This window comes from Limulus polyphemus, unplaced genomic scaffold (genome assembly GCF_000517525.1).
Source record: "Limulus polyphemus unplaced genomic scaffold, Limulus_polyphemus-2.1.2 Scaffold2137, whole genome shotgun sequence".
Lineage (NCBI taxonomy): Eukaryota > Metazoa > Arthropoda > Merostomata > Xiphosura > Limulidae > Limulus > Limulus polyphemus.
Window position 1 is genome coordinate 124,777 of NW_013667747.1, and position 10,689 is coordinate 135,465.

General features: G+C 28.9%; 1 protein-coding gene across 1 annotated transcript in view; it reads left to right on the forward strand.

Annotated features, from left to right (window-relative positions):
- The window catches only part of LOC106466056 (protein FAM13A-like), a 96,807-nt gene that overhangs the window by 72,256 nt on the left and 13,862 nt on the right, over positions 1–10,689 (forward strand). Inside the window, 2 exon segments of the mRNA XM_022394012.1 lie at positions 4,427–4,485; positions 5,022–5,103. Of these exon segments, the coding sequence (XP_022249720.1) occupies positions 4,427–4,485; positions 5,022–5,103 (141 nt within the window).

The following is a 10,689-nucleotide window of genomic DNA, read 5'->3' on the forward strand; positions in this document are numbered from 1 at the left end:
CAAATTACAGGTATTGACAAGCTTCAATATAAAATAAGGTCTTATCTTTTCTATTTGCTGAGATATTGCTCACATAATAAATCAAACATAGTGGCACCCTGCCCACCTCTTTCCATTTTTGGAAACACTCCCTTATATACTTCTATATATGAAATGAATAACCAATAGGAAGCTCAGAATGTCCCACTAATGGCTTTCTTAGCCCTTTTCATGTGTTAGGATGCCATATTGGAGATAGGTTGTGTCTTTAGTCTGCTCAAAATTCCATATTTTGTTAGACCCAAATACATCTTGGTTACTAATCTTTATAAATTATAGTGGAATTCTTTGGTATTGATATAGTAATTTAATGATTTTTTGTTTATTCAACTGTATATATATATATATACCTATATAAAACCTTAAAAAATTGATTTGTTTCATATCCTCCACGTGTGAAGTTGTAAAAGGCTTAGCAACCTAAGTCAAGCAGCAACCGAGTACAAAGTTCGTAACTATAAGAGATAACTGTTTGCTTTACTTCTTTATTTACTGTTCTATGTTTTAAGAACTTATTTCTAAATAGTAATAATCAGTATTTTACAAAAATTATTCTACTAAAACACAACCAAGACAGGTTGCTTTGTAAAGACTAAAGGTCAAACCTCATGTGCCCTGAAAAAGTTTTGTGTGTATGGAACCCAGAAGTTTGAGTTAACTAGAACCCTGCTAAGCTTAGTTTTATTCTATTTTTATTTTTTATGTCTAGTTTTCTTTCACTCAATTTCCAATATGTCAGCCCAGCAAGTCAACTATTTTTTATATATAAGACTTTTATCAGTGCATTTTACAACATTTGAATAATTTTTAGTCAATACTTAATTATTTTAAACAGGTTAGTCATTTTTCTTTCACACTCTAACATCTGTTTTATGTAGTCAATCATGGTGCTTCCCCAACTCTGAAAGTCAATGACTATGGTTTTCCATTCCTCGTGGCTGCACCAGTCTTTCCTAGTTCAGGTTTCTAAACATCAATCTATATTTTAATGTTCTTGAGTCAAGTTGGTCTCTACTCAGCTTTAGCTCTTCTTCCTTTGATTTTACCTATCATAATCTCTGCCATTCTTCTTTCAGATCTAATTATATATATCCATTGCTATTTGTACGCTGTCTCCAAGTGTAAACGTTAAAGTTTAGTTTTGAATCTACTCAATATCCCTAGCACACAATGGCCTACTATGTTAATTTGGGTAAAAACTGTATGTGAAAATTCTTATTAAAAATTTTAATATTATATCATCCAATATCTATACAAAATCTTATTATTACTTCCTAAGACTAACATCCTGTAATGTTAATTATTTTGTTTTAAAAGCCGATTTATCTAATATTTATATTCATAATCAATATATCCAGCAGTCTTAAAATTCCAAAATTTGTATGTACTCTATAAATATCTTTAAAACAAAAATTTTATTCTACTTCTCGTCATCTTGGTATGTCAATCTGATGATGATATGAACTTTAACCTGGTGTAACTAACTGGTGGTTTCATGCATATGGAGTGAGCAGAAAATATTTAGATAAGATTAATATTTTATATGATGAAATTTCAGGAAAAAACACATTAAGTTAAGACATTATCAATCAGGATCTACATTTCAAGACAGATGGTGATTAATCTGGTGCTTTTCAGTAAGGAGGATTCATGGTCTTATTGTAGTAGGTATATTTTAATAGATTTGTTTATCACCAAAAGCACTGTATTTAAAGATACCTTTATTGGTATGGCAGGAGTGTCAGTCACAATTTGAATGGAATGTTTGTCTTAATTATCCAAATGTATTTTTGGAACATCCCTTAACATCCCAAAATTTTCACTTAAATAGCCAAAAAGTTATTTATGAATTTTTTTTTCTGTAAATCATGTATTACCCAATACATTAGTTCACATTTTTTATTTAAACTTAACATCATATTAAAATTATTTTCTTCTTCAATTTTCCCCCTTTTTCTAAATACAGTAATTTTCAACTTGTCTAAATTAATAAATGAATCATTTTGAAAGCAAAACTAACATACTTAACAATCACTGAAGTCCTGTCACTGACATGGAAAAAATAACACTAAATTTAGGGCAGAGAATTGCCTGCCATTTATATTGACAAATTGGCCATCCATCCAATTTATTCAAATACAGTGATAAAAATATTATAGGGGATGTTGTATCCAGAGACAAAATACTACTAGTAGTAGGCTCAGTCCAAGTTTACCTTGGCTTCTTTTGTTCATGGTAAGCCAAAACTGAGTGGCAGACAGCTGATCAATTGCAAAACATATTTTGAAGTTGAAGGTATATGAAAGCCTTGGAAATGCATGAATTCCTTGAAGTGTAAGGGTGGATAATAAAAATAAAACCTTAGTAGTGTGTGCCATTTGCCTTTGTTATTAGAATTACAAAGGACAGAAATAGACATCATTCAATGAAAGCTGAAGGATGAAGTATGCAGTAAAATTCTCAAATAAATAAGGACTTTTTCGTTATAAAAGAAAACTTGTTACAATCATTAAATGTCACAGATACTCAAATAACTGTTATACATGTGTTATAACTTATCATTTACATCATGTATTACAATACAGAATTTATAGCTCTCATGAAATATTACATTGATTTTATAACATTAGTGCTTAGCATACGCTAAGATGTTTAATTGCTTGCTATTAAAAAATCTGAAAAGTTTTATTTTATTTTCATTTAATGACATAGTAGGAGATCTTTGTACTTAAGTGCATGTTAGACTTTCTGTTCAGCAAATTTAAAAACATAAAAATAACTAAAACTAACATTTGTTTCTTACTGATCTAATGCATTATCTGCTGTTACATTATAATGCCTCTTTATTATCCAAAGTATACTAAACAATGACAATGCATACAAATTCTAGCATATATCAGTATGCTTTAAGGTTAAAAACAAAAAAATAGTAGAATAGAGAGAGTTTCAAAAATTAACATAGTATTCCATATCTGCCTTGTCAAAGACTCATTGTAAATAATTGGTAAATAATTTCCCGAGTGAAAATTGAACTTGTACAGTTATTGCTTCAATATTTAATGAAATAATCAGTTTATAATTAACTGGTTTAATCATTGCAATTGAAAACACTTGCATGTTGTATATGTAGAAATATTTCATGAAATGACCAATGTATATGTTAACCAGTGTTGTAGTCAAGACCTTAGGAGTAGAGACCTTGTACTAAATTATACAATGAAAAATAAAGCAAGAAGAATAAAAATTACATGCATCTAACAAACTTTATTAACATTTTAACCACAAATCTTTTACATGTTAAACCCCACAGTCTTGTTTTAATGTCTCTTCCTATGAAAAAAATAAATAAAAGGAAAACATAAAATAATTTACGAATGAATAAAAAAATCCAAAAGGTCAGAAAATAAAAATAAAACCATTATTGGTGTTAGTAAATTCTTTATGATCTTGGAAGCTAAACAGGATCACAGCAGATCTACAAGACATGTTGAACATTAGAGATAATCTCTAATCTATGACATAAATATGTGCACCAGGCGAAGTTCATACAAACTTGTAGTAAGCTTTTGTGTAATGCAATGTATGGTAGCAGTTAGTTTTGAATGACACGTGTTATAATCACAGATTGGTGTACAAGCAATATGGTGATTGATGATGTAAACAAAAATAAGGGAGGTATTATAAACATCATCACAAAAGTGTAGTACCAAGAGGTTTTACTAGTAAAACATCTTTGATGCTACACCACGCTTCATGTGAACTGCTGTGTAATTATCATTAACCACTTAATAATCTTGGGTAGGTGACTCATCTAATAGTATTAAAACTTTTATATTTAGCCAGTCTCATTTTCTAAACCTGTGAAACATCGAGACTGAGACCTTCTGAAGGGTGGTCTTGAGACCTACAACACTGATATTAACTGGTCTGTAATTTTGATCATTGGAACATGAGTTAAAGTGGCAAAAGTCCATTGTTTACTGATCATCCTAGCAGTAAATGATGTGAATATTTAGTGCTCCAAAATGGCCTAGAATGTACCAGAGAGCTCAAAGTTACTATTATTATAGTATTAGTGAATTTCTTAATTGCTCTATCTATAAGATCTGGGTTAAAACCTCTTTCGACTGCTATATATTTAATTAATAACAATTCGTTTTTTAAATCATTTTGGTTAGTACATATCTTCAAAGCTCTGTTAACATAACTATAAAACGCAGACATTTTTTGTGACTTAATATGACATGATTCTTGGTGTGGGGGCATAAGAACAGAAAAAAGTTTCGGGTAAACTGATGTTTCTAAATTACCTTGTACATTCCTTTTCTATTATTTTGTTTCCTTTAGGAATAAAACTCAGGTTTAAGACTGAAGTTTTTTTTTCTAGTGTTGAAAAAGAAAATAAGAAAATTTGAAGAAACATTTGAATCAGAACATGGGTTCAGGGTAAGTATTGCATATATCTGCTGTTATTATTGATTATTTTGATAAAGTTAAATTTATTGATGGTTTATAATTTATTAAATTTAGAAACTTTCAAAATATATTTATTTGAATACATTGTAACTTTCTTTTTTTGAATTAGGATTCATTTGTCTAGCAGGGGTGTCATAACTGGGGGGGGGGGCTATAGCACCCTACTTTTACATATTTGACTTATATTTAAATTATATAATATTAACTTTCTGGGTTGGCATGCCCCCAGAACCCCCTAGATTGAGCTGCCTTATATTTTCAATCTTTCATTGTAAAATGTACATGTCTAAGCCAACCCCACTTTGCAACTTTTTTCTACTCCATTGTTGGCATTTTAATTTTTGTACTGTTTAATGGTGTTTAGACATGTGAAATATATATATATATATATATATACACTTGGATATTAATCTGCTTCAACATGTGTAAAACTGAATTTTGTATCATATAGCAGAAAACTAAAAATCACAATGTGCAGCATCCAAGATTTAATTACATTTTTCTAGCCATCTCATGCAGAGAAGATGAATTATCCAGAGATAAAAAAGCTTCTCCAAGAGTTGAGTGAAGCCAGGAGGGACCTGAAATGTAAGCATTACTGTTGATTGCTATTATGTAAATCATGAATTGTTTTATTTCATAACTAATTGTTTAGGGTTGTATTTGTCATATATTGTTTTAATTTTCTTTACTATTGGAATCTTATATTAATTTTTATTTATATTTTAGTTAATTAGATTTGGTTAATTTTCATTACACTACATTACCAATTTTACAACAGTTCATGTTAGAGTAGAGAAAATACCAAATACAATGTACAGGTTTATTGAAAAAACTTTAAATATGCATTTAGGAGGTTGGAACTTGCAAACTGTACAATGGACAAAAGTATGTTTTTGTTATGAATCGTATGATTTTACATTGTTTTGTTACAGTTTTGCTGGCAGGATTGTGTATTTGTTGGTGGATACATCTATTATAAAAATTGTTGTATTTATCATGAACCATGATAGTGGTTCATAATAGGGATTGCAAGGAATTGCACAAAACTCTAATAGAACGTTTGGGCAAAAAGAACATTAAATAGTTCAAATAAAATTTTAAAACCTTTACTATTGACTGCTAAGGCTGTACACATATAAAAAAAAAACATGCATGTTAGATTTACAAAAAAAAGAAAACCTGCCAAAAACAGCCCGTTTGTAATTTTTCTTATTAATATTCTCTTGCCAGCCTACAACAAAAACGGTTTGGTATATTGCACCCAATTTTTTTGTAGAATACTAAATGAGGTACTGTGAAGGTCATAGCTAAAAAACATCATAAGTTTAGTGTAAATAATGTGACATTACCCCTTGAAGTTAGCTTTTTTACATATATTGGTGTTCCTTTAAAAAGATTAAGTACAGGGTGAAACAAGAATTACCAGCCAGTAGTAAATGACCATTAAATGACTAACATGTAGGTACTCAATGCTTTATACACTATACAATCGGTGTCTTTAGGGAACCAACCACTATATTATGTATGAAGTGAAGGAGTAAAAAAAAACATTACACATATTAAATTTTATTACACACATTTGTAGAATAATTACTTTAAAAGACACAAAGGTTTATTTAAAATTATATTTTAGACATGTATGTTTTATTTAAAAAGATTGCTCTTCTACTACTAAATTTTTATACACATTCAGTGGGGGTTGTCTTACTCTAGGCATATATTTGCCTGTTGCTAAGCATTATATATAGAGAATTTAGTTAAATAGAGACTGTAAATGGTTACTATATTGTTAAACAATTCTCCAGCTGCAGCTGTAGCTTAACATTATACATCTCGAACAAATGTGATCAGATAGTCAATAGCTACAATAAATCATCATGAACCATATCAGCTAGCTACTAGCTATGTTTATAGTCATTACAATGCATAAAGTGAGCTACCATATCAAATAATCTTTTGTTCATAGACGAGCATAAAAAAATCCTGCACACAAGATAAATAAAAAAATTGGAAATTTAAAAACCTGCAATTAGGAATAATAAAAAAAGGTAAGGAAACAAGCCTGGAGATACTGTAGCCATTATTTACTCAAACTACAAATCCCAATTTTGACTCCACCAAATGTAATTCTAGGTAGCATCATGGAGCCAAAATAAGGGTTTGTGGTTGGAGTAAATAATGTCTACAGTATTTCCAGCCTTGTTTGTTCATTTTTTTTATGATCCCTATTTGCAGGTTTTTTATCCCCAGTTTTTTATTTATGTTGCTCCTTCTATGATTTACCCAAGAAAACTTGGGTGCTCTCCATGTTTCAAAAGATATTCAATTTGGCAATCCATTTCTTGGTGTATTTTTAATTATTTGCCCTATTTTATTTGCATGTATTACAATAGACTATAAAAAAACACTACGATTAAATAAATTTGTGTCATGTAAAATATTCAATTAGTGTCATTGCTACTAAACTTGCTTGCCCTATCAATTGTGGGGGCATTGTGTTTGTTCCTTTGGTGTTGCAAAACTACTGTAAAATATTCAATTAGTGTCATTGCTACTAAACTTGCTTGCCCTATCAATTGTGGGGGCATTGTGTTTGTTCCTTTGGTGTTGCAAAACTACTGTAAAATATTCAATTAGTGTCATTGCTACTAAACTTGCTTGCCCTATCAATTGTGGGGGCATTGTGTTTGTTCCTTTGGTGTTGCAAAACTACTGAAGCTGAACTACTAATTTTGTACTGTTGACAAGAGGAAAGGCAATGGGCTGGCAACACCATGTGCCAACTATTGGACTACTTTTGTTTTAAATAAAATGTAAATGTCCTTTTCTTTTCTATTGTGTAACATTTCTAATTTATAATTGCATAACTGTACTCTTTGACCTTATGTTTGTGTGTATGCATGGCACAACTTTTAGACATCCTTACATTCAAAATTTAATTAAACAGTTTTATCATCATTGTATGTCGATGAACCTAGTGTCAAAACATACTGTGTAATTTAGTGTTAATATTATAAATGTTTTAATTCTCATAATTTCAAATTTAAATTCTGCATCTTCCATGTATCACGTGACACTTGTCCATTCCAAGTTTCTCAATTAAACATTTTTTCACTCTTATTTCAATTTCTGAATTTTAATACAAATTACATATTTACAGTATAGATATTGTTGAGATATAATCCAATCTTATTGCCTCTAATCACCTTGATTTACAGAAATATAAACCAGGAAAAGCCTCGTACCCAGTCCTACTATCACATACCGTCTTTCAAGAAGTATTAGTAATTCTCTCTGACTTATTCTTTAATGTTATTTATAACCAATAGAAAGAGAAGATTTTAATTTACTAAATTATTTATAATGCTAGGTCGTTCTGATGATAGCTTTTGAATTATTCAGTCTGTAGATTCAAAGCTGTTATTGAGAAATCCACCTCCACCATGGTAAGGGAATTATATTAATGCACTTATTGCTTAGTTAGAAAGCCAATAAATTATAATAATTACAGGACATTGTATTCTTTGCGTGTGTTGTTATTTTGTGTTCTAAGGTTAATATTCAACATAAATAAATAATTCAGTAAAATACCAACAACAATTGTACCAAAAAGTAGGTTTAACTTTTATCAAGATTGAGTCCGAAGAATTACAAGATCCACATACTAAGTTTGTTGTATTTTATGTGTATTTTTTATTTATTGTTATAAAAGTAACTAAAATGCAAAAAGGAGAAACTCATTAGGTTAAAGAAGAAAACATTAATTTAAAGAAAAAATTAAATATAATTTCTCAGTGTGGTATGCGCATGCGTTAAATAATTCAGTATTTTATTTACTGTAGCTTGAGTACTTGCTCATTAAGTAGTTTGACATAGTTCAAACAGCAAGATAAAATTAAATAAAACATGTAAACTGTTATGAGCCTCAGGCTGTTTAGGATAAATAACTAACTTTCTCTTACAATTCAGTCATTCTAGAAAGAAGAAATGATAATTTAGATTTATTTTATTTTTTTGTGGTGGTGGTTACAAAGTCAGTCAAATCAACAAAGACCATATAGTGTTAGAATACAGATAATAATGTGAAATATAAAGTTTTACTGAAAACTTTTGATATTCATTTAGGAAGTTTTATAAATAAAATATAAAAATGGTAAGGTGAAAAAGTATTTTTATTTTAATGTGAAAATCACCTTGCACTCAGATTAGTCAGAGTCTGAGTCAGACTTTCCTATAAAGTAAACTCAGAGGCAAATCTATAGTAGAAATACTTTATTAAAGTTTCTAATCTTTGTGTACAAAATACTTGTAATGTTTACTAAAAGCTTATCAAATTTTGTGAAGATATAATATGTAAATTTGGAATTATAGAATTTATAGTAAACATTAATTCTCTTATATGGACTCAGTCCAATGGACCAACCTCATGCATGTAGAGTTAATGGGGTCTTCAAATAATGAATTATCAAATATTTTTTATCATCCAGTTCTACTAATTAGTGACTTTACTTGAGGAAGGGAACTTGTGTGAAAAGTTGTATGTCAACTGTATGATACTATAATATTTTATACTTTACTGAATTGTTCATTAACTAGTTCATCTGACCAGTCACTGTTATATTTAGTTGTTTTTTTGTTTTTTTTTTACATTTAATCAATATTATAAAGCACAACAGTATTTATACAACATATTATTGGCCTGAGAGTACTTAAGACGTTTTCAAACAACTTTTTTTATGAATGTAGTAAACTATTCCATTACAAGGACCTCACAAATAAAATATTAAAAAAACTACTAGTTTTGGCTGTAGGCTTACATGAGATGGCAATTAATTGAATATGTCTTTCATTGTTGGAAGAATACACAAAATTTGACCAACAAACTTGATGTCCATAGAAGAAATAAAATAAATACCAAAGCTGGCTAAATGAAGTAATTATTTCAAACATCAGTAACAAAGATTTTACAGTTAATAATTATTTTATATGTGTGAAAAATGTTTAAAATAAGTACTCCAACTGGTGAGCCCTGGTATTTATTTTAATTTTCCCTTTGACATTAGAATTGTTGGTTAATTCTCATGTATTGATTTTTACATGTGTTTTGAGAAATACTTTTATTTCCAACAGTGAAAAATGTATTCAACTAACACCTGATACAGGCCTATAGCTGAAACTAAACTGTTTTTTAATTTTTAATTTGTAAGGTTTTTTTATGGAATTAACTTTATTTAATTTTTTTTGTAAATGTCACAAAGTAATATGTTTATTGTCATCAACAAGAGTTCAGTAGTTCTTTGTACTCGGTTGCTCCTCCATGTGCAGCAACCGAGTACAAAGAAGCAGCTAGAAGAGATAATTGTTTGCTTTACTTCTTTAGTTACTGTTCTATGTTTTAAGAAAAATGCATTAAGAACTTATTTCAAAATAGCAATAATCTATAAACAAATATAATGTATAATAATTTAAATGTGACTGTATTTTTCAAAATACTAGTCTACTAAAACAAAGCCAAGACAAGTTACTTTGTACAGACAAAAGGTCAGTTTTATGTTATTTGATATGGTAACATGAGTGAATGCGAGCCTTGTCATTGTAACTTCTGTATTGTTAGCCAGGCATGGCTGAAAGGTCAATATAATAATAATAAATGTATAATGTTATGAGATTTAAGCTATTTAGTCAAAACATTTATGTTTTTGTATTATAATTTGTGTTCATTCTAGAATGAAAGAGGCATAATTTATATTTATTTCCTAATTTTTTATTGTGGTTGCAAGATCAGTCAAATCTACCAAATCCGTACAGAGATTAATTACTGAAAATAACAGATAAATTATAAAGTTTTTTCTTAAGAAACATTTTATAACTATCTGGACATTATAAAGATTTTGCATGTAAAATTTCAAAATTTTCTGATATATAAAAGTATTTTTAATATTAAAATTAATATAACTTTACATGATAGATAGGCAATGTGCAAAAAGAAAAAAAAGACATGAGAAAAACATTGCTTTAAAAACCATAAGACTTGGTAAAAAAATGATATTTTGCATATAAAATATATAAAATTTTGTATATAATGTTTTCTGATAATCTGACCTAAACTTTCATTCGTTGTTTGACTTACTAATTTAAAAGTTATAGCATAGTAAAACTATTAACAAGACA